The 23604-nt window shown below is 59.7% G+C and overlaps 2 protein-coding genes across 3 annotated transcripts in view; one reads left to right on the forward strand and one right to left on the reverse strand.

Annotated features, from left to right (window-relative positions):
* Positions 1 to 2892: 2892 nt before the first annotated feature.
* Positions 2893 to 13005, forward strand: SLC29A4 (solute carrier family 29 member 4; the record flags this gene model as incomplete). The annotated part of the gene is made up of 10 exons (XM_084249750.1): positions 2893 to 3064; positions 6224 to 6355; positions 6614 to 6727; positions 7133 to 7261; positions 8807 to 8881; positions 9580 to 9824; positions 10298 to 10439; positions 10558 to 10745; positions 11531 to 11771; positions 12866 to 13005. The coding sequence occupies 10 exons, from the start codon at positions 2893 to 2895 to the stop codon at positions 13003 to 13005; spliced, it is 1578 nt and encodes a 525-aa protein (XP_084105876.1).
* A 3433-nt stretch (positions 13006 to 16438) lies between these two features.
* TNRC18 (trinucleotide repeat containing 18) overlaps positions 16439 to 23604 on the reverse strand; it is a gene marked incomplete at its 3' end in the record, with an annotated part of 79350 nt that continues 72184 nt past the window's right edge. For both annotated transcript variants that reach the window (XM_084249354.1, XM_084249353.1), the window contains 6 exons: positions 23400 to 23516; positions 21983 to 22147; positions 20298 to 21622; positions 17228 to 17464; positions 16987 to 17061; positions 16439 to 16645 (listed from right to left, as the gene is read on the reverse strand). In XM_084249354.1, the coding sequence (XP_084105480.1) occupies positions 16439 to 16645; positions 16987 to 17061; positions 17228 to 17464; positions 20298 to 21622; positions 21983 to 22147; positions 23400 to 23516 (2126 nt within the window). The remainder of the gene's footprint in view (positions 16646 to 16986; positions 17062 to 17227; positions 17465 to 20297; positions 21623 to 21982; positions 22148 to 23399; positions 23517 to 23604) is intronic.

Consider the following 23604-nt stretch of genomic DNA (forward strand, 5'->3'; position numbering starts at 1 on the left):
CTGGCAGAGGTGGGGCCTGTGCTCCAGGGTCACCTCCGGTGGCCAGAGGAGTCCGCCCTCTGCCCTGGGCGCAGGTGTGCGGACCCTCCTTGTTGCTGAAGGGCCAGGGGCTGAAGGAGTTGGGGGTGGGGGCTCAGCAGAGTGCGTGGGAACCGCGGGAGCCAAGACCCTGGGAAGGGTGGGTCCCTCTGCCACCACCCTGTGCCAGTGGCCCTTATGTTCTTCTGTCCTCCAGGGGTGGCAGAAGGGGGTGCCTGAGGGTCATGAAACCCACCTTCCTGTGGGCAGAGCCAACTGGGAGAAGTTGGGGCAGTCTGGAATGCTGGCCGGACAGAGCCACAGAGAGCTCAGGGGGTGGGGGTGGGGACCTAGGCACAGGGGCCAGGGCCACCCAAGGGCATCCAGCTGCCAGGACCTGTGGCCACAAGGAGCGTGAGGTCTGAGGAGGCCCCAGTCGGACTCTCTAAGTAGACTTCAGGTTCCCTGTCCCCCCTGACCTGCGTGGAAGGCTGCGGTGGAGATGGCGCACCCCCTGAGGAGGGATCCCCCTGGCCTTGGGAGCCAGCACCTCCATAATGCCGTGGGGGAGCACTCAGAACCACTGTCTACTCAGTCGCAGGGGAATGGGGGGAGCCAGAGATAGCCAGCTGGCAGGGCCTCCGGCAGGAGCTGCATGACCCTGCACTTGTCCTCTCTACCTCAGTTGCTTTTCTGCAAAGTGGGGGCATGAACCCTACTTTCAGGACTGCTGAGTGGGGTGTTCTCTCCAGGCCTAGAGTGGTGCCCAGAGTGGTGGCATGTGTGATATGGCGCACTCCTGTGTGCTGCCGAGCCTTCCTTGTGAACCTCCCTCCCTCAGGTCACCCTCCCCTCTTGCCGAGTGCTCTCCTGTCTGCTGGAGGGAAGTGAGGAAACCGAAGCCCAGATATGGGTCCCTTGAGGCAGGGACTGGTAGCTGATGGCTAGAGACGCCCTGTGTCTTCTCAGCTGCTCCCCAGGGCAGGCAGAGGGTCCCGGCACAGGGCTGGCTGGGCACAAGTAGGATTTTTAGCCCTGTGTGCATGTTCTTACATTTTAATTAAAGGGGCACGCAAAGCTCTTCATGGTGCTGTAAGTTCCTGTCTAGGGGCCTTGGGGCCAGAGCAGCCCCCCCAGCCTGGAGGAGCACATGGGGACAGTGGCTGAGGGAGGTGCTCTGGGTGGCAGCTGCCTGCCTCACGACTCAGCCAGAGGGAGCCGCGGAGCCAGGCCTCTTAGCCAAGCTGGCCTGTCAGCCCAGCAGCTCAGGAACCTCTGCTGAGCACCAGCAGGGGGCTGGGGTACAGCCGTCCTGCAGGCTGGGCTCAGTCCTGAGCAGATTGGAGGGAGGGGTGTTACTGTCGGCTGCTTCCCTTCTAGGCCGCTGGCCCTGTCCCCAGAGAAGGGTGGGGTCTGAGAGTCCCCAAGCCAAGCCCACATTGCACGTTGCTCCCCCAAAGCCACTGTCGTTCAAGCCCACGTCCAGCTCTGTCCTAACTCCCTTTCAGTCCCAGCTCCAGATGTGGCTGGAGGGGCCAGGGCTGGAGGCACTCAGGCAGAGCACCGAGCCTGCAGGGGGCGGCACTGCTCCCCAGCCCTGCCCCTCCTCACTGCTCCTGGGAGCCTGTCGGTGGGGTCAGTGCCCAGTGGGCAGGGGCAGGATGCCCCCAGTTCCCAGGACAGGCGGAGTGCCGGGAAGCCTCTCTATGAAGAGCTACGAAAGGGGGCCGGGACCAGGAGGAGGTGCCTGGTCACTGCTCTATACAGCTCCTCTGGGAGGGGGTAAATGAAGCAGGAGAGCTGAAGGAAATCAGACTCAGACGAGTGTGTGTCCTTTATTGTAATCAGATAAATGAATAAAGGTCATTAGAAAAACAAATTGATGAACGTTTTAGAGAAAATCGCTAGGCCCTCCCCTCACACACACACGCAGAGGTTACCTTCAGAGTGGAGGCGTCTTTCCAGCGCGCCTTGCTTTCCTCCAATGATAAGGGCTAGCGGACTTGAACTGAAGCAGGAGAAACTGAGGCAAGACAAAAGGAAGAACTTCCTGCCAGTAAAGGTGGTTGGCCGCAGAAAGAAGGGGTGTGGATCAGTGTCCCTCTGGGCTGGGTTTGGGTCTGGTCTCCCCTGGCCCGTATCCCCTGCCAACATGGCAGGGAGGGATGGGAGTTTACCTCCTTTTTTTTTTTTTAAGATTTATTTATTTATTTATACAAGCACTGGGTATAGTCAGAAGCGCGGGAGGGTGAGAGAATTCACCAGAGCCAGAGTGGGGAACAGAACAGGCAGACTGACGAAATACCTCCTGAGGGGAGCAGCGGGCATGGCAAGAGAGGTCTGCGTGCCATGTGGGATCCTCGCCAGCAGCCGGGATCAAACCAGCGCTGCAGAGGCTGCGGGCAGCTTCACAGCCCAGTACTCAAGCACTGCGCCACCAGGGGCGGCCCAGGAGTTTACCTTCTAACCCCCACTTTCCTAGGCTTTAAAGTGAATGACACCTCCTCAGAGGGCTTTGGAGAGTGGGCCACAGGGCACAGTGCTGGCACCATGTCCAGTGTGTCTGTTGTTCTGACTGCTCATCAAGACCTTGCCTTCCACCTCTACAGTATTTCTCTGCTCCATTTACATCACTCCAAGTCCCCTTGCCACCACCCTCAGGCAGCCCTCCATCATTGCTCCTCACTGCAGCCAGGTGAGCTGCTTCAGACACAAATCTTGTGCTCCACACTGCTGGGTTGGGTTGTGTTCTCCTGTTTCCAAGTGGATGGAATGAACAGAGTGACTGCCCCCCGCCCGGGGTTACAGCACGTGCCAGGTCTCCTCCTTCTGCCCCCTCAGCCTGCTTCCTCTTTTCTCCAAGCAGAGGCTGCCATGGGCACCGTGGGAAGCCAGCGCCTCAAGGAGCCCAGCATGGCGGGGACACCCGACAGGAGTGTGGTGATGAGCTTCAGCTTCGACAGTGGTCAGCTGGAGGACGAGGCAGCAGGGGCTGCTCATGGCCAGGGCTGTAGGACCAGGGGCATCCCGGTTTTCACAGATACTGGTGAGTGAGGGTGCAGGCAAAGTGTGTCTCCCCCAAAGCAGACAGAGACTGGCCCTGGGTGCCCCCGGGGGCCTTCAGGGAGGGACGAGCTTGGGTCATTGACACGGGCTACCCATCTCTCAGATGGATTAGAGCTGCCACTGTAACAAGCAGCCCCACTTTCTCAGTGCCCCCACCCTGATCTAGTGTCCAGTGTGGGTCACAGGACCCCTGTGAATGAGCAGGTGAGGAGGCTCTGTGTTAATGTGGGCTTCCAGGAGAAGGGCACAGGCCAGTCACGCTCTGTCCCGTATGTAAGACATGTCACTTTGGTCACATCCATTGGCCAAAGCCAGTCATGTGGCAGTGGCTGCACTGCCGTGGCCAAAGAAATGGTGGCTGGGCAGTGAGGATTCTAACTTCGCAGCATTGGTGACAGCAGCTAGATGAATCAAGTTTCAGCCAGAGAAACAGCCAGGAGACATATAAGGAGATAGTAAAGATAGTAAATTGACAGCGATAGCGACAAAGTTGTAGGGCTGATATAGATATATGTGTACGTGTGGATTTATTACAGGATATCGGCTTACTCGAGTGGAGGCTGGATTCCTTGAAGCAGACAGTCAGGAGGGAAGAAGCAAACAGGCAGGACCCATAGGCCTGAGTTATTTGAGTGTTTCTTCGCTCTGGGGAGCGCATAATCAAGCCTCACCTGACTAGGTCAGGCCCACCAAGGGTCATTTCCCTTTTGACTAATTTAGAGTTGATTAAAGAGGGACTTTAATCTGCCAAATCCCTTCCCAGCAACACCTGGGTCTGTTGGAATATCTGGGGACTGTCATACAACCTGCCAAACTGACCCATAAAATTGACCATCACAGTGCACCGCTGATCAGTGTGGCTCTCACACAAGCTCCTTAAACTACACTTGATCTCCAGATAAAGACACTCAGGGCTGAGATGGCTAATCCCTTTACGGCCAGTCACACTTCAGCCCTGCTGATCATGCCTCTCCTCTGATATCTGCAACCTAAATCCCGAGATGTAAAGTCAGCTGTTGTGAACACACCTTCTGGTGGATGACAAGGGAATGAGCGAGTAAAACAGAAATATTTGGCGAACACATTTGCACGCACATACTCATATCAAAATAAGGAAGAAGCACCCATAACAACCGCTTCCTCTCCGTGACCGGCCTGTGGGTGTAGCTGGCATCTGCATACTGTCCTTTCGCTCCTCTTGGCTGTCCTTAAGCTCTTCAGCCTTGGCTCCTTAGCAGGGGCCTGCACCGCTGGCGGTTCTGCGGGATTGGGTGGCTGCGGCAGTCCATCGACAGTGCGTGCAAGTCCTGAGAGGTGCACGGGGGTCCCCTGTACCTCAGACACTCCTCTTCCCACGCATAGTAGCAACCAAGTCCATCAGCACAGCCAGGACAGTGGCCTCTTCTCTGCCTGTTGATTCAGGACGCAAGGCCGAAAAAGGGCCTGGCACAGTCTCAGCTCCCAGGTCTGCAGAATCACTGTTCTCGGAGTAGAAGCCTTCTCCCGTTGAGCTATGCTCATGCGCCAGAACAGCACAACAGCCCTGCGTCGTCAGGCAGAGGCAGGCATGTCACTAGTGGGCCTCGAAGGCTCCAGTGAGTGCCCCCCACCCCACTCTGCAGTGCTGGTGTACACGTGCCAACCACGGTGGCGTCAGCCCCGAGGCAGACTCTGACGTATCCCGAGGTCTCGGCCCCACGAGGCCTCGCCAGCCGGCTGGCTCCGTAGCCGAGTTTTCAGAAGGCCCCTCCAGCAGCCTGGATGTCCATCAGCAGGTGACTAGACCAAGAACGTGGTCTGGCCACACTGGTGAAAACCGTTCAGCCGAGAGGGAAGATAAATGCACCCTCCTTGCAGTAAAATGGAGGGGGCAGTAAAATGGAGGGCGCTTGAGGGAATTAAGTGCAGTAAAGCAAGTCAGAATGACAAAAACAGATGTTTACATACTAGTTTGATAACGTCAGATGCTTACAGAAACCCGTGGGCATCAGTGGGCACTGAGGGCTCTGAGGTTACGAGGGAGGAGTTGGGGGGAAGGGATGAGGTTACAGGAGGGATCGTGGGGAAAATAAAAGGGCAGAGGCAGGTTAAGAACAAGCACAAGGCCTCCCACCATCTGTCAAGCCCCTGCTTCAGTGGCCATAGGGTGGTGTCTGGTGACCTCTGGGGGGTGGCCTCTGGGGGGTGGGCAGGGCCTTGGTGTCCGCAGCAGCTGTGATTGCAGTGACTGGGGCATCTGTGGCCGTGGCGACAGTGGCTGTGATGCCGGGTGACCACAGCTCGAGTCTGCAGGTGACACAGTGGCTGTGACAGTGACGATGATCAGCATGATGCAGTGGCGTGGGCACCTGCTGCGGGGGTGGATGAACACCTTGGAGACGATGACGCTGGTGTTACAGTGGCAGTGGTTTGGGGGGACAGTGGATGTGGTGGTAGTGGCCATGGAGTCTGACAACTTTTGATTAATTCTTTTTTTTTTTCTTTTAATAAGGGAATTTCTTTTTTTTCTTTTTTTTTTTTTTGAGGCATGTTTTTATTTATTTGTTTGTTTGTTGGTTTTTGTTTATACAAGCACTGGGTACAGTCAGAAGTGCGGGAGGGTGAGAGAATTCACCAGAGCCAGAGCGGGGAGCAGAGCAGGCAGAAGGACCGAAGTACACTGCTGAGGGGAGCAGCAGGCGGCAGGAAAGGTCTGCGCGCCATGTGGGACCCTCCTCCGGTGGCCGGGGAGCAGCCGGGGATTGAACCGGCGCCGCCGAGGCCACAGGCAGCTTTGCAACCCAGCGCTCAACCGCTGCACCACCGGGGAGGCCCAACTTTTGATTAATTCTTGATCCCAGTGACAGGGGCATCTGTGGCCGTTGTCAAGGACAGCAGTCATAGTCATGACGGCTTTGGTGGTTTGGATTTGGGGGCAGTGGCCATGGTGATGGTCATGCTGGCCGCCCAGGTCCCAGTGGTTCTGGTGGCAATGACAGGTGAGCAGGGGCCTGGGATGATGGGATGCCATGTCTGTTGTCAGGGTGGCAGTGGCCATGGTGGTAGGCACTCTGGTGGCCGGTGGTGGGTGGTGCCACGGCCCTGGTTCAGTGGCCTGGCACAGGCTTGCCCACTTCTCACCTGGTATCTCTGGCTTTAGCGGCTGAGGAGCCGGTGCCTGACGACCGCTACCATGCCATCTACTTTGCAATGCTGCTGGCAGGCGTGGGGTTCCTGCTGCCCTACAACAGCTTCATCACCGATGTGGACTACCTGCACCACAAGTACCCAGGTGGGTCCCCACGGCCACCCCTTTCCTCACAGGCTGCCCAGCTCTGCCCGCTGCCCCCACATACCCCCACAGGCAGGACCTGGTTCGGGAACTGTTTCATTCAAATCCCGGCTCAGCTGGGAAGTGCTGACCTCGGGGGCAGCCCATTCCAGGCCGGCAGCCCTCTTGGGCGGAGCCAGGAGGCCATACTTGACAGGGGAAGGGTGGAAGGTTGGGGTGCTCTGCTGAGCACCTGCTGCTGGCCACCCTCCACTGCAGGGACCTCGATAGTGTTCGACATGAGCCTCACCTACATCTTGGTGGCGCTGGCAGCCGTGCTCCTGAACAACGCGCTGGTGGAGAGACTGAGCCTGCACACCAGGATCACGGCAGGTACGCACGCCCCTGCGCCCCAGCCCCTGCACCTGCCCTCGTCTGCACAGTGGGCACGCCTCCTAGGAAGCCTGTGGGGGATGATGTATGAAAACAGGGCCAGGCCCACGGTGGGCGTGTGCGTCCACTGCACACTAGAAACCCAACGCTGGGGGCACCTGTGTGCCCCACACGGCGTCCCTGGGCCCAGGCTCTTCCCTCAGCCCAGGGTGCTCTTCTTTCCCCGTTCCTCTTCCTGGCCCTGCTCACATGGCACCTCCTCCAGGAAGCCTTCTGGTGTCCCGTGTAGGCCTTTAAAGTGTTCCAGCAGTAAGGGAAAGGGTGGAGAGAGACCACCTCAGACCCAGGATGAGGAGGAACCCTCAGACTACCCCTCACTACCCTCTGTCTGTCTCTCCCCTACAGGCTACCTCTTAGCCTTGGGCCCACTCCTCTTCATCAGTGTCTGTGACGTGTGGCTGCAACTCTTCTCTCGAGACCAGGCTTATGCCATCAACCTGGCTGCTGTGGGCACCGTGGCCTTTGGCTGCACAGGTAGGGACTGGGGGCAGGTTGGGGGTTGGACTGCCCATGCTCCCCCAGCCCCATTGCTGCTGGGGGCGTCTTACACAGAGTGAGCTGGTCTCAGTGCTGGCACGTATCCACGTGTATGCCAAACACACGCATGCCTGCTGCATCCAAGTACACACCCCCTACATGTGCACACACAGGTACGCCCACAAAGCCTGCTGCCTCCAGGTGCACATCCCTACACACATGTACACACTATGCGCTTGTGCACATGTGCCTGCTGCTGCACGTGCTCCCCCCCCCGCATGTACACACACTATAAACCACACGCGCACACACATGGAGACCACAGTGCCTTCTACATCCATATGCACGCCCCCACACGCACCCATGGTGCCTTCCAGCGCTGAGCACACACGGTGTCAGAGCCCTCCCGGTGTGCACTCGTCCACACACATGGGGTCCTGCGTGGACAGTGGGCAGCCTCCCCGTTTCCTCTGATATGAAATGGGCTTCCAGAACCATCCTGCCCACGATTCTCTTGGCCAGCAGCTTGCAAACTTTTTTTTAACTTTTCATTTTGAAAATAAACTAATGACAAGCCTGCAGGAATAATAGGACTCCTGCGTCTTTGCCTAGTTTGGCCAAAGGTTCACATTTTGCCACATACACTTTCTTCCTCTCCATCTCTCTCCATCCCCTGTATGCATACGGACAGACACTACGTGTGTGTATAAATGTTTGCCCTAAATATATGTAAACATAAAATAATATGCGTTCCCCTTAAACCATGGAGAACTACTTGTAGACATCATTACACTTCTCGCCCAAATACCAGCACGTCAGCGTATATTTTCGAAAAGCCGAGACATGCCTTCTGACCATGTCACAGCGAAACCAAGGAGCGTGGCGTTGACCCACTACTGTCTCCTGACCGGCTGTCCCGACAACAGCCTCTGGAGCATCTTCCTTCCAGTCCGGGGTCCAGGCCAGGCCCGCACACCGGGTAGCTGCCATCACTGTCCTTTGATCTGGGACGGTCCCCGGCAGTGACGTTTGCAAAGGCCAGGCCGGTTGTTTCGTAGATTTCAAACTTTTCTGGCCATGACTTCCAGGAAGAAATACTTTCACAGTATGACCCAGAAAACACATGTGTGTGATTTATAAGTAAAATCAAGGTTCCGTGAAGTAATATTCTCCACGTAGGCTGTGAATTCATGTCTATTCTGTTCTGTTAAAAGCAAAAGCGCACATGCTGGCAGGAGACTCCTGGAGAAAGCCTGGAGGCGCGTGCAGGTCTTCACTGTCTGGGCCAGCAGTGCCGGATCATTCCTGCTCCTCCACAGGCGGCAGCCAGGCCGGGCGCCCACTGGCTGCCCAGGCTGCCCAGCTCACCTGTTTCCACCACGCCCTGTGAGGCGATACGACCCCCACCAGCAGTGTTAAGGCCCCTGCGCCCTCACCAACTGGTTGTTCTCAAACTTCTGAATTTCAATCCCTGCTGCCAGGCGATAAGTGGTGTCTCACGGTCACTCCGTGTTCTCTCTCTCTCTCTTTCTCTCTCTCAAGTGCAGCAATCCAGCTTCTATGGGTACACGGGGATGCTGCCCAAGAGGTACACTCAGGGGGTGATGACTGGAGAGAGTAAGTATCTGCACACCCCAACATGGGACGCTGGGCTACCCTGAGTTCTAGAAGCCTCTTCCTGGAGAATGGCCCCCTGGCTCACAAGCTCTGGGCATGCTGGCCTGGGGAGACGTGGGGGTGACCCCCGTGAGGGAGGGGCCTGGCTATGCTGGGAGCAGGTGTGCAGAGCGCAGGTGTAAGGTGCTGACTGTGGGCCTGTCATGCCCGAGCGCGGTGCCAGCTCTCAGGGTTCCGCTCACTTCCTTCCAGCTCCTCCTACATGAATACACGGGGCCGTGCCTGCTGCTCCCTAGTCCATGCCCCCCCACACCTGTGCTCCTGCTGAACCCCGAGATTAGAGTGCTTTCCCCCCTTGCCTGTACCACGCACAGTTGGCTTTTTTCTGTGACATGTGTGTGGGTACCCACTGCACCCCAGAAAGGAAGAGCCTGTGTCTACCCTGGCCCCGCTGTGTCTCAGGACTCGCAGATGTTCCCGGTGTGCAGGCATGTGCACGCAGGCAGCAGTGCTGGGCTGGGGTGGAGTTGATTGGGGTAGTAGGATGGGCTGTGGCAGAGTGAGGGGGCTTGAGTGCGGAGACCTGGGTCAGGGAGAGCGAGTGGCAGTAGCTGGGGGGCTGCGTGTGGGCAGGCTGTGCAGAGGGCCCTGGGGGCGCACAGTGCAGGCCCAGGCCCAGGCCCCTCCCTCCCTCCCAGGCACGGCGGGCGTGATGATCTCGCTGAGCCGCATCCTCACCAAGCTGCTGCTGCCTGACGAGCGGGCCAGCACGCTCATCTTCTTCCTGGTGTCCGTGGGCCTGGAGCTGCTGTGCTTCCTGCTGCACCTGGTAGTGCGGCGCAGCCGCTTTGTTCGCTACCACACGGCGAGGCCCCGAGACCGCCAGGGCCGCAGGGCCGGGTACCGCGTGCACCACGACGTCGCGGCCGGGGACGTGCACTTCGTAAGTCCACGCTGCCGCCGGGCTCGCCCGGCCCTCGGCTCCTGCCTCGAGGTGGGAAGGGAGGCCGCGAGCCCCGGGCACCGGTTCCACCACGCCTCCCAGCCCTGGGCCGCAGCCTCAGGCTGCAGACCCTTCCTGTCCGAGCCCCGCCCTGGCGCCCGCCCCCCCCCCGCCCCGCCCCGCCCCGCCCCGCCCCGCCCCGCCCCGCCGTGGTCCCGGCCTCACCTGCAGGGTGAGGGCCCAGGGCTGGGGCGCCCTCTGGTGGCGGCTGCGCTCCAGGTGGACGGCAGGTGTGACGGCGCGGGCAGGGCGGGAGGCGCTCACGTCCCTGCGTGGGCCCCTCAGCGTCCTTGTTCGTGAAAGGGGGCCAGGGGGATCCCACAGAGGCGGGGGAGTGTAGGGGGGAGAAGGGGGTGCGAGGCGGCGGGGCCTAGTCTCCAGCCAAACCTCATCCCATTCCGTGCCGCTTCCAGGAGCACCAGGGCTCCGGCCTGGCCAACGGCGGGTCCCCGAAGGACAGCCCAGCCCACGAGGCGACAAGCAGCTGCGGCCGGGCCTACACGCGCTTCGACGTGCCTACGCCGAGAGTCAAACGGAGCTGGCCCTCCTTTAGAGGTGGGCGGAGCGGGCTGGGCCACCGCAAGGACCCCCGTTCTATCTGCACACCTGGGTGGGTCCAGGCCGCAGGGGCCAGGGGTCCCCCGGGTCACTGACCGCTGCCTGCCGCCCACAGCCCTGCTGCTGCACCGCTACGTGGTGGCGCGCGCCATCTGGGCCGATATGCTGTCCATCGCGGTGACCTACTTCATCACGCTGTGCCTGTTCCCCGGGCTCGAGTCCGAGATCCGCCACTGCATCCTGGGCGAGTGGCTGCCCATCCTCATCATGGCGGTGTTCAACCTCTCGGACTTCGTGGGCAAGGTGCGCCCCCCTCCTATGCCGGCCCCGCCCCTGTCCCCAGCCACCCCAGCCTCAGGGAAGAGGGAGGTGATGCCCATCACCGGTGTTGGAGCACCGGGGCCCAGCCCAAGCCCCCACCCCAACCGCGGGAAGGGTGCAGAGGGTGTTTGGAGCTGGGCATGTGTGGGCTCCTGGCCGGAGGGTGGGAGCAGTGGCGCAGGGGGCAGCTCTGTGTATCAGCTGTGTCCCCGAGACTGGTGCGTCTCCTCCCACCTGGGACAGGTGCTGGTGCAGGAACTACCACCCCCAAGGAGGTGGGGTCACCCAGAAATGCCTCAAAGGGGTCAGAAGACCCTGCGAGAGCAGGGCAGGTTGGGGGGAGGGTTGGAATAGGAGCAAAGTTATCCTTTCTGGGCTGGCCTGACATGGGGCACCTCTAATGAATGTGAAATGCAAAGTTCAAAGAAGGGAGGCCATTTGCCTGAGGTCACACAGCGAAGAGGTCTGAGGAGCCAGAGTCTGCTTCAAGAGAGAGGCTTACTGGGTTCAGATCCTAGTCTTGCTGCTTCCGGCTATAAGTGTAGGTGGGTTTGACCCTCTGGCCTTGGAGTCTCAAATAGGGCCAAGAGCCCCACCCTTGGAGGAAACCTGGGGGTTGAAGGGGAACATGTGAAGTGTTTAGGGGGGGCTGGGCGCACAGCCAGGCCTGTGTATTACTAATGAGGGGTCTGGGTAGGATGCTGCAGTGGGGAGGGGAGGGGAGGTGTGGGGAAGGAAGCAAGGCCCACATGCCCGGCTCCCCACAGATCCTGGCAGCCCTGCCCGTGGACTGGCGGGGCACCCACCTGCTGGCCTGCTCCTGCCTGCGTGTGGTCTTCATCCCCCTCTTCATCCTCTGCGTCTACCCCAGTGGCACGCCTACCCTCCGCCACCCGGCCTGGCCCTGTGTCTTCTCTCTGCTCATGGGCATCAGCAATGGCTACTTCGGCAGTGTGCCCATGATCCTGGCGGCGGGCAAAGTAAGCCCCAAGCAGCGGGAGCTGGCAGGTAAGGCCCACATGGTCAGCGCCTGGCTTGCCCTGGGACATCTCGGGGCACCGCCCGGCAACCTGACACCTTCAAGAATGTTAGTGCCCCTCTGCCAGGCCCATCTTGCAAGAAGGCATGTCTCGGTCCTGGGCTCAAGTCAACTCAACCTCAGGGATCTCACGGTGTGGTGTGCTCTGCCATCACTTAAGCCTTCACTCTCTCCTTGTCCTTGCTGTTCTCAGCACTGGGGACACTGACGACAAAGTAGTACGTCCCTCTGCTTCTGGGGCTGACAGGCAATAACAAAAGATGTAGTACGTTGCCTGGTGTAAGTACCACGGAGGAAGGAGATGGGCAGTCTTGATGCAGAGCAGCCCAGGAACGCCTCAGACAGGTGGCGACTTTCGAGCAACGCCCTGGAGGAAGAGGTGCGGGAGTCACAGGACGGGCAAGGGGAACGGTTCTTGGAGGCGATAGCAGCGTGTAAGGGAGCAGGAGATGGGAGGGGCCGCTGTGAGGGCGGCTCGGAGGAGACACAGGATGTGGCTGTGCTTGTTAAGGCCGCCTCTGGTGCCGCTCCGGCAGGCAAGGCGAGGCCTGACTGCTGCTGTTCAGGACAGGGTGCTGTGAGCCAGAAGCAGGCACTCGATCCTGGATGTTTGGGTGGTGCCACAGGGCCAGCAGGCAGACTGGGAGATGGGGTGATGGGGCGTGAGAAAGGGACAGGGGGCCACAGGTGTCCCACGTGGGTACTGCTGCTCGAGGCTAGAAGGTTGGATTCGTGTCGAACGAGATGGGGAGAGAGCTCGAGAGGAGAGGGCGCCAGAGTCAGATACCCGGCACAGTGGGTTCAAGAGGCCCATCAGACATCCGCATTACCTGTGACGAGGGAGCAGTTGGAGGTGGAAATAAGCAAGCAGGCAAGGCCTGGGGTGAGCTGGTATGTCCAGCCACCCTGGAGGGGCTGTGGACTCCATTGCACACCTGAGAAGCCAAAGTTCCAACCCTTGGCCAATGGCGGCCAGGTGCGTCAGCGTGGAACTGGCTGCTCGGTCCTCCGCAGACGGCTCGCTGCCCGCGCTGCTGCTAGCTCAGGCCCGTCTCGTCCACAGGGAACACCATGACTGTGTCCTACATGACGGGGCTGACGCTGGGCTCTGCTGTGGCCTATTTCACCTACAGCCTCACCCGGGAGGCCCACCACAGCTGCTTCTACAGCTCCGCCAATGCGTCCTTCCCCAGCAGGCTCTGAGCCAGGTGTGGCCCTGGCCCTGCCCAGGAAGGGCCCCGGGGCCCCAATGAGGGGCCCAGAGGCCTGAGGCCCTTCCTGCCCCTGACTGCAGTGCCTGTAGGGGCCCCGGCCTCCGCCCAGTGCCAATGATGCCACCCTCTCTGGACCCAGCCACCTGTCACTCAAGTCCCAGGGTTCTGCTAAGTTCTTGGAAGCCCGGACCTGTCGCCACCACCAGGGTTCCGCCAGCACTGTGCTCTGCGTCTCGTCTCACCCCTGCCCTCCACCGTCCATCCATGTCCGGTGGCCCCAGCCCTAGCCAGGCCAGAGCTCTTTGGGGGTCACTCACAGCCCTTCCCACCTAGCAGAGCAGACCACCAGCCAGAGTATCCCCCCGGTGGCTCCCACCCCCAGGTCTGTTTGAGGGCCACATGGCACTAATCACATGGCTCCTGTCAGGGTGCAACCTCACCCAGCCTCTCCTTCACCGGGGACTCCTCCTCATGAGCCTAAGAGTCCTCCACTCTCCCCCACTCCCAGTTCTTAAAACTTCTGCTCCTCCATCTGCCCCTGATTCGGCAGGAGGGTAGCCGCTCCCCACACCTTAGCTGAAGTCAGCACTTGACCTCAGCCTTGGTCTCTGACCAACAAGACCCAAGGAAAGACATGAGTCCTCACCAAATAGGAGGTGGGGGTTTCCCTCCCCGACTGGACCCTCCAGAGCTTCAGGCTGGCTTGGCAGAGTCAGGAGCAGCCTGCCAAGGGGCTCCTCTGGAGGACACGGCCTGCACACCACACCACCACGGCACAGCTGTGACTGCGCGCCCTTTGTGTCCCGTCCACTGTTGTCCACTAACTGTACCGCACTGGCCATTAAAAAGATGAAGGCAGAGAAACTGCACCACTGGCCTCCATGGTGTCTGTGTGGGTGGGGCTGCCTGGCCCCTGGGGTGCGGTGAGGGTCCTTCCCACCCACATAACTGGGGCCTCATTCTTCCCGTCTGTGAAGTGTCCCTGCCTGCACCCAGCCTGCAGTTCCTAGGGGGTGGGCAGGGATGGGCAGTAGCAGGAGGGCCCCCCACGTGTAGCCGGCCCCAGACGGGGTTGTGTGACGGGTGGGGCTGGAAGCATTTGGGGTCTAAAGGGCAACTTGGTGCCTCTGTGGCTCTCAGGACAATCAGGGAGAATGACGGCATCCAGCCCTGAAGCTGAGCAGACCCTGGGCTCACTTCTCACTCCCATTGGTGGCATTTGCACAAATTTCCATGTTGATCCATTCTCTGATGCGGGTCTCTTGAAGGGGGGGCAGGGGCTGGACACTGCGGGTCAGCTATGCTCCTGGGACCCAAAGGGGGGCGCCATTCATCTGGACCCAGGCCAGCCCCCATCCCTCCCACAGCCACAAGGGCCAAGGCATGAGGGGCGGTGCCCCAGGAGGCTGCCAAGTGGTGCTAGTGCCCTGCACCTCCCAGGCTGGTGTTCCTCAGAACCGGGAGGGCCAGATGCGGAGCTAGCGGCCTTCAGGGTGTTAGTGCTTTTAATCACCATGCCCTGCGCGGCACAGCTCAGAATGTCACATCTCATCCACACTGACCTTTGCACTGGTTGCTGGGAGAGGACCTGTGGGGTCAGATTAGGAGCCAACCTCAGAGGAGGAGGGGGTGCAGCACCAAGACTGTGCCCAGCCTCCCTGGACATCCACAGGGGTGCTGCCCCACCATCCACCAGGCTGGCTGCCACTCGGACCAGCAGCACAGTGGGCCCCAGGCACAGACATGGCTGGGAGAACGGAGTTCCACATTCTAAAAGAAGGAAAAGGAAACTGCATGGGTGGGCCATTCTGTCTTGGCTGCCCAAGGCAGCAGCTGCGGAGAGGGGGCGGATGCAGCTTCACCTCCTGTCACTTAAATCAGCTCAAACTGAAATTTCCACATGTGGCCAGTGGCCACCCTCTGGGCTGCACCCAGCTCCGTCTGCCTTTACCTCCCAGACCCTGAAATGCCAGCCCCCCGGGAGGGGCTGTGACCAGGACCAAGACCACCCAGCCCACGAAATAAACCACTCCAGACAACAGTGCTTTTCCAATTATAACTTTTTCTTTTCTTTTCTTTTTTTTATGAAAAATCACACAGAATTTGCCAACAAACAAAATTCCAAAAGAAACTTAAAAAAAAAAAAAGGAAAACAATAACTCCCCCAAAAAACAAAACCAAAGTCTGGCTTTTCCTTCCCTTAAGATTGTCTGGACGAGGGCTCCATCCCCAGAACGGCGGGGGCTGGTAAGTGCTTTCGTGGGCCGGCAGGGCCGCAGACCGCCTGCGCCCTCAGCCTCTGCTCTCCTCCCTCTCCTCGCGCTGGGGGCGAGTACAGTACACCTGGGCCAGGGGCGGGGTGTGCTTGGGGCAGGGAGGGCTGTGAAGCTGGGTGCTAGACACTCACAATCTAACAGGAAATAAAAAATAATATTCTGCACGTCAGAATGTGTTCGCTTTTTTTATAGTTTCATAGCTATTTTTCACAGTTTTAAAAAGTTTATATTTATATATATTTATATATATTTATCTTTATATATATAATTAAAAAGTTGACTCCATTTAAAGGCGTATGATACAGGGGAAGAGTCTCTTGGTACAATAAAACTGTACAGGTTAAGAACTGCCCCTCCTGGCGGCCAATGGCCTCGCCCGGGCGGGCGGGCGGGCGTCTGCGTGTGGCCGGTGAGGATTCAGCACCATAGGGGAATCTGTAGTGTGAGGGTTTGGGCCAGGCAGGGCAAGCCCTTGCTGGGGCCTCAGGGCACAGAGCCCCTCCACCTGCCCAGCTCTCAGGCTTCCACCCTCACCTGGTCTGTCCCCAAGTCCAGGCCATCCTGAGAGGGCGGAGGCCAGACCCCTGGCAGGTGCCCAGGGCAAACCTGGTTGGTGCAGCGGGTGGGCATTGAACCACCCTCATTACAGGAGGCTTGAGGTGGGCTCTGTGCTGAGGGGGGCCAGGCACTGGGCCCCCTGGGAGGACCCATAGTGGTGGGAATCCCAGGGTGAGCCTCTGTTTGGTTCCTCAGAAACCCTTCCCACCAAACCCCCCGTCGGCATCAGCCTGGGGGTGCTGGTCCAGGGGTGGGGGCTGACCTGACCAAGTGCTTACAAGGTGCTGGAGGGAGGCCTCTGAGGGGGCCGGGCAGAGCCATACCCTGATAGCTGAGAGGAGCCCCTGTCTCGGGGGGCACTGAGGGGTTTAGAGGGGGACTGAAGACATGTGCACATGTGTGTACACACGTGCATGCATACGGGCACACACATGTACACACTCACTCATGCGCCAGGGCATCCACGAGCACACTTGCATGCACACAACCAACGCACGTGGCCCCCAGCCGTGGCAGTGATGGTGAGGGGCCTCTGTTGGCCCTCAGGGCGCAAGGCAGCTGGTGGGGCGCCGGCAGGGCACGGGGCGCTCAGCAGAGCACAGGCACACCATCGGTGGAGAAGATCATGCCTGTGGTGGGCTCATAGGTGCCCGCGAGGTAGTACAGGCCCTCGCTGTCCTGGTACTTCTTGGTCTTGAGCATCTGCTCGTACTGCTCCAGGCCCACCACCAGGCACTTGTGCGACACTGTCTGCACGTCATTCTCGTCCACGTGCGAGGACTGGTACAGGGCACGCTGTGGGCATGGTGGGTGGACGGTGTCAGAGCAAGGGAGGGCCAGGGAGAGCCCCCTCCCAGAACACAAGGCCCAGAGGAATCCTTGAGGGCACACACCCCGAGACAGAAAGCCCCCCCAAGACAGGGACAGAAACCCCCAGAGGAACTGAGGACAAGGATGAACAGAGACAGAGACCTGGAGAGTAAGAGACTGAAAGCAACAAAGAAACAGATGCTGAGGCCAGGAGAGACAGGAACCAGGAACCAGCAGCTGAGTCACAGATGGGAGCTGGAACCGGAGCCGGCCCCTCCCAGGGCTCGTGGGGAAGGAGGAACCCACTGCCCGCCAACACCTCCTACCTCCATGAAGTCCTTTCTCTGGCTGGAGACCCGCAGGGCTGCAGGGAGGCTGCGGCCGGACTTCTGGTCCCAGAGCTGTGTGTGCAACAGTGAGGGGCAGGAGTGACCCTGGGCCCTGCCTTCCCAGGCCCCAGGCCCAGGCCCCATCACCCTGGCCCCCACCTCCCACTGCCTGGGACCCCAGGGATGTGTTCTGGCTCCCCCTACCCCACCTCCCTGCCGCGGCCTGCTCACAGCTCACCTGGCCCTCGTGCAGGCGCTTGCCCGGGCTGGTCTCCTCAGGGTGGTAGAACCATTTGACGCGGACCACCATGTTGCTGCCCCACGACTCCCACATGCTCTGGATGCGGCCAATGTAGGGCAGGTTGGGCCGGCCGGCCGACAGGAAGACGGCGCAGTCCCCGATGCGGATCATCTCCTTGCCGCGCACGATGGCCTTGTAGAAGAGCTTACGGGCCTTGCCCTTCATGCCACGGCGCTGTGGGACACGGGTGGGTCAAGAGCGGCATACATCACCAGGCCCTTGTCCAGGCAGGTGCTGCCACCTGGAACCCCTTCCCTGAACTCTGGGGAGCCTGCAAGGGGCAGGACAGGAGGGGGAACACCCTTGCTTGCTCAACCAGGGAGCCCTTCTTGCATCCCTTTGGCACACTGAGTCTCGCAGAAGGGCTTTAGTTAAGCTACAGGTTCTGCAGCTAAGAGACCTCTAATGCCCTCCTGGCTAAGTTCAGCTTAGGACGCCCTAAAGGGCCCACGGCCACTAATGTGCAGGCAACGCACACCAGCGGTGCAATGGGGCTCCCAAGGATGGCCCTGGGTCCAGTCCTCTCGTTGGGTCCCAACATTGGCCTTCCCATTGGCCAGCCCCACTCTGACGCCCTGCCGTCCACACAGGACCAGTGAGGTCCAGCAGGAGGAGCGGGAGGCAAAGCCAAAGGGCCCTCAGCACACCCCTGGGGCCACAAGAACTCTCCAGTCACCATGGCCTCAATCAATAAGGCCACAGGCAGCCGTGGGCTCAGCAGAATCAGACACCCCGCGTCCCCCGCCAAGTGGCCTAAGCAGGGATGAGGGATGGGGATGTGGGGGTGTCAACCCCCAGGCATGACTCACTCTCCCCTGCAGAGAGAAGCCACTAAGGTCAGATTCAGGAGCCTGCAGGATCCAGCACATGTGCCCACAGCTGCTAGGTCACAGGCAGGCCTAGGGGTGTTTATTCACTCAACAAACATTCCCTGCAGCCTCCTCAGTACCTTCACCTGGGCTGGTGCTAGGTTTGTAATTTCCTGCAGCAGTCCCTTTTCTACTTTTAACTCGTTGGCTTCCTCATGGTGATGCATTTTTTTATGTCCACGTCACTCATTTCTTATATATCCTGTAAACTGCTAAAATTCTTTACAGATCGAGGCATGGTGGAATGAGGCTCAAGGCGAAGTCCACAGCTAGGATTTCTAAACTGACTCTGGCAGCTGTTACTTTCTTCGGCATCTAGCAGCTACTCCCCTTCTCACAGACCCCATTGGTTCACTGGGCTTTCTGTGAGGCTGATACCATCCCTGGGACAGGACAGGACCCCTCTGGCCAATCCAAACACCCAGTCACAGTGAGCACAGGACCCAAGTCAAACACACTCCACCAGCACTAGCTTGAACCCTGAGAGAAAGGTACTTCCTTTCTACTATCACTTCTAAGCTGGTAGAATGGAAGCTGAAAGCTACTGGGTTTCATGTCACAAAGAGGGTGAGGGACTGCTGGAGAAAAACACCAGCACAAAGGAAGGAGAGTCTGGAGCACAGATCACAGACCTGAGAGTGGATCTGAACGCAGCCTTCCTTCAAGCCCCTGGATCCAGCTTTACCTAAAGCCTGTACCTCTAGATTTTCTATTAAATAAGTCAGCAAGTTTGGCCCTGTGCTTAAGTGGATTTCCATCAGGCTTCTGTCCTTAGCAGCTGTAAGAACCCTCCCTCATACTGCTGACACTGACACCAGAACCTGCAAATGGCAGAAGCTAGAGTAACGAATGGGTCGTGAGTAGATGCAGGACAGTGAGGATGTGATGGCTGTCCCTGGCTCAGAAGTGCTCACCCCTTGACACCCACAGTCAATAAAGCACCTGCTGGGATCAGAACTCTGGGGGCTGGAATGTCTGGGTACTGTTTGTAGCCTGCAGGGAAGGGTCTACAAAGGTCTGTATGCTCAGCCTAGAGCCCACAACCAAAAAAGGATTCAAAGTACCCTTCAGGGTCAGACAATTCTAAAGGGCCCTGGGGGTGCATCCTGGAGCATACAGAATTGTCCTCTCCCACTTGGGACTCTGCCCCTGGCTGGACAGGGAAAGCCCTAGAAAGCCACTAAAGAGACAGAAAAAACCAAGATAGTCTGGATTCCGAACATTCTCTGGCCTTCTTGACCGACTTGTTGGACACAAGTTGGACACCAACTTGATGCAAATATTTCAGAAACCTCCCAAGCTTTTCAGAGGAGCACTACAGTCCACTTCCAAGTCCCTAAACCGGCCCTAGTGGGACCTGGGCTTCAAGGAAGTGGAGGACTCTGCCCGCCATCACACATGTGAACAGGAGCCCTACTTGCCCCACCCGGAGGCCTGTGGGGTGAACCGGTCTCCACAGGGGCTGTTCCCCTTGTCCACAGAGCAGCTTCTTGGGAGGGCATGTGTGTGCAGGTGGCATGTGCCTATGCACACGTGTGTGTCACGTACACATGCACCTGTGTGCTGTGTCCACATGTGCAGGGGGTAGAACGCCCCATGGTGGGCCAGCGGGGTGCCCTTTGGACAACCACGTGACCCAGAACTGGCCAAGGAGCACATTCTGCCTTTTGGCCACATTGATTGGCTCAGGAGAGGGCGCGGGGTCCAGTCTGTCCCCGACAAGGGCCTGCGAACCCAGTAGGTGGGAGCCTTGAGCTGCTCTACCACAGAAGCCAGAGAGGGAGGGAGTGTGAAGCTGTGTGACCAACACCGGCTGCTTGGTCACGAGCTCTGCGGCTATGGAGCCCCCCGCTGGAGGCTCTGTGTGGTGCTTATCGGCTCCCACAGAGGGCTGGACCGTGTCGCAGGGTTACAGGGCAGGCCCTTTAGGACACGGGCCCTGAGTCTGACAGACACGGGGTCTTCGGAGCCGAGACTCAGTGTTCCCTGCAGTGAACGGGAGACACCTGCACCGCTCCCCGCCCCTCTACCACGGGCTGCTGGGAGAGCCGAAAGGCCTCTGCACAAGGAGAAGGGAAGGCGGGCAGCAGCCACCCTGCCGGAGGAAGACAAAGCCTGCAGACCGGGGCCCGGGCTACCTGCGTGGGTTTGCCGAACCACTTCCAGAGCTGTCGGGCAGGCAGGAAGGCGGCGATCTTGGGCCGGTTCTCCACGGACGGCAGGCGCTGCCTCTTGGCCAGCTCCTTGGTGGTGGGGAGGTGGACACCCTCTCTCTTCTTGGGCCGGGTCTTGGCCCCGGCGCCCACCTGGGCCTTGGGCTGCAGAGGCTGTGGGGGCTGCGGCGGGGGCGCCTGGGGCGCCGGGGCCTTCTTGCCAGGGGAGTGCGCGGAGGAGCGAGCCTTGGGGGCCGGCTTGGGGGCCTTGCTGGGGAGGGCTGGCGGGGCCGAGGGGCCGGCCGCGGGGGTGGGGGCGGCCTCGTCGTCTGAGCTGCAGGAAGAGTCGTCTGTGGTGGAGGAGGAGGAGGACGAGGACGAGGAGGAAGAGGAGGAGGAGGAGGACGAGGAGGACGAAGAGGAGGAAGACGAGGAGGAGGAGGAGGAGGACGAGGAGGACGAGGACGAGGAGGAGGAGGATGAGGAGGACGAAGAGGAGGACGAGGACGAGGACGAGGACGAGGAGGAAGCCCTGGAGCTGGACGCGCTGCAGTTGCGGCCGCTGCCGCCCCGGGCCTCCTCCTCCCCCTCCGTCTCTGAGCTGCTGCTGCTGCTGCCGCTGTCGCTGCTGCTGCTGCTGCTGCCGCTGCTCTCGGACTCCTCGGCCCCGTCCTGCTCGGCCTGGCCCTTGTCCGGGCTCTTGGGGTTCCCCGAGTCCTCGAACGTGAGTCCCAGGCCGGGCTCCTGGGCCAGGTCGCCGTCCCCGGCCTTGGGCCGGGCCGCCTTGGGCTCGCTGCTGCCCACTGCCGCCGGGTAGCTGCCCAGGCCCAGGAGGCCCTTGGGCTCCTGCCAGCCCCCCGCCCCGGGGTCCTCCCGCAGAAGCAGGGCCTCTTTGGCCTTCTTGCTCTTCGGCGACGTGACACCCTCGTGGTCCAGCTTGACAAGCAGCTCGGCCTCCTCCCCTGGCCTCCGGGCACCCTTGGCGGCCGACTCCTCAGCAGCCCGGGCCTTCTTGGGCTTGGGCCGGGTGGCCGGTATGGTGATGGGCATGGTGACGAGCGGGGCTGGGGCCAGGGCCGCAGAGGGGGCCGGCAGCTCCCCAAAGGACTCAGGACCTGGGCAGCTGGTGAAGGTGCATGGCACTGCGCTGGGCTGTGGGGGTGCTGGGCGTGCTTTGGGAGCTTTGGCCCGCTTGTCCACGGATTCTGGGGGAGTCTTCTTGGAACTTGGGGTGCTGATTGGCTCCAGAGGTAATGGGGCGCTAGGCACCTCATCTGTTGAGCCCCCTTCCTCCAGGACAGCAGCTCTATCTAAAAGAGACCAGGAAAATCTACATGAGGCAGGGGCTCCCGAGTCACAAAGCCCGGGGTTCAATCCTAACTCACCAGCTCCTGAACAGGCAGCCCCTCTGGGCCTCCAGATCAGAGGCCCTCACATCACCATCTTGGTGTCAGGAGGTGGCCCTGACTAGCCCTAGCTCTTAGCCCAAAGCACTTTTCTCTGCAGCCTGGGGGAACACACCCCGGCTGAATCTCAGCTATGCCACGGACAGACCAATGTGCCTCCCTGAGCCTCAGTTTCCTAATCTGTCAAATGGTCAAAATAGCCCTGGGGTCCAGAGTTCCCACAGGTGGGGGTGGTCTCGCCTGGTCCGGGCAGGGCTGACATACCACCCTTGGCCTTGGCACTGGGTTTCCGGCCACGTCCTCGCGCCTTGGCGCTGGGCTCCTCTGACCCCGGGGTGCCTCCGTCTTTGCCTTCCCCAGTGTCCTTGCTGGTCTTCCGGCTGCGGCGCTTGGCACTCGGCACCAGGAGCGCCGGGGATGGCTCAGCACCTGCAGGGCAGAACGGATGGTGGCTCAGGCAGGGGTCTCCACTCCCCAAGCTGCCAGGCAATCATGTCATGGGGAGGGGCCCCATGACACCAGGTGGCCAGGAGGCCTGGAGGAAGGCGTCCCCTGAAGTAGCTCAGTGGGGCTCCTCAAATGGATGAGCTGTGGGGCTGATGACAGAGGGTGACTTATTTTTGATCTAGTAGAGGTCACTCAACACCCCTGAGGCCGGACACTAATACACCAAAAAGTCCCAGGAGTCCTGGATCTGCCTTGAACTAGTCATGGACCCTGGATAGGTCATTTCCTCTTTGAACCATCTCCTGTAGGCAAGTCAAGGGGAGGTTCACAGACACACCAGAGTGAGGGAGTGATTTAAAGTGCCACGGCCACTCAGAGTGTGGAACTATCAGTACACTTACCGCCTCCACCCACGACAGGGCAGCCTGGCCTGGGCCTACCCTAACAGGCCCCAGACACAAAGTCTGGGAAACCCTCTGATCCCCTCCCCCCACCCACTCTGGGAGCCCCAACTCATTCCCACCATGTCCATGCCCTATGGGTCCAAATGGCAGACAGCGACAGTGTAGCACCAGGTTCAGGGAGCTGGGAGCTTCTCTACAGGGGGGGTCCACGCTGCAGGTGTAACAGGGTGGTCCCCAGGAAAGGGGGAGTTTCCCTGCCCCACCCAAGGGAGGGTGGAGCTGAGCAGAAAGAGGAGAAGCTGCAGAAGAGACTGAGGAAGGAAGCAGGATGGAGCCAGGAGACACATGAAGAAACTGCGCTTGTCTTTTGGTCGTGGACGGGGTGACACAGATGTGGGTGAGACCCGTGGGGAGGTGACAATGGCAGCTTTTATCTTGATGTTGATTTTGCTCTTTTCCTTCCGGGCTTGTCCGGTTGTTTCTGACCCTTTTCTGTGGGTCCCCACTGGAAGATGCTTTAGACTTGTGGCAGGCTTTGGGGCCTTGTTCTGGGCCGATCCCATATGGATGGAGTTTTACCCCCGAGGGGACGGGTAACTTTGGGTGCTTCATTTAGAAACTAGACTCTTTGCCTTTCCTATATTGTTTCCTAGTTTTATTAAAGTTCCTTCCCATTAAAGTCTCATATGTTTTGTGTTGATGCGGCGGATGGCAGAACCCACTTAGAATAGGCAGGTTTGCGGGGTTTGGGCTGCCCCCTCCCTGTCCTATAACACAGGGAGCCCAGCAAGGGTCTGGGGGCGGTGACTGGGCAGCAGGGCCACACTCACACTGGATCTTGTAGTCGGGAGGCAGGAGGCGGATGTGAGAGAGAGGAATCCTCCCCGTGTCCCCATCGTCAAACTCCACGGTGATCAGGTCCCCGTCGTCCTCCAGGCCCAGCAGCCCTGTGAAGGGAGGCAGGTGAGGCCATGGCACCGGCTCTCTCGTGGGCAGGAGGATAGAGCGACCAGGCAGCATGCAGTGTCGGCTCCA

Source organism: Talpa europaea (assembly GCF_964194135.1).
Source record: "Talpa europaea genome assembly, chromosome: 12".
In the NCBI taxonomy this organism is placed as follows: domain Eukaryota; kingdom Metazoa; phylum Chordata; class Mammalia; order Eulipotyphla; family Talpidae; genus Talpa; species Talpa europaea.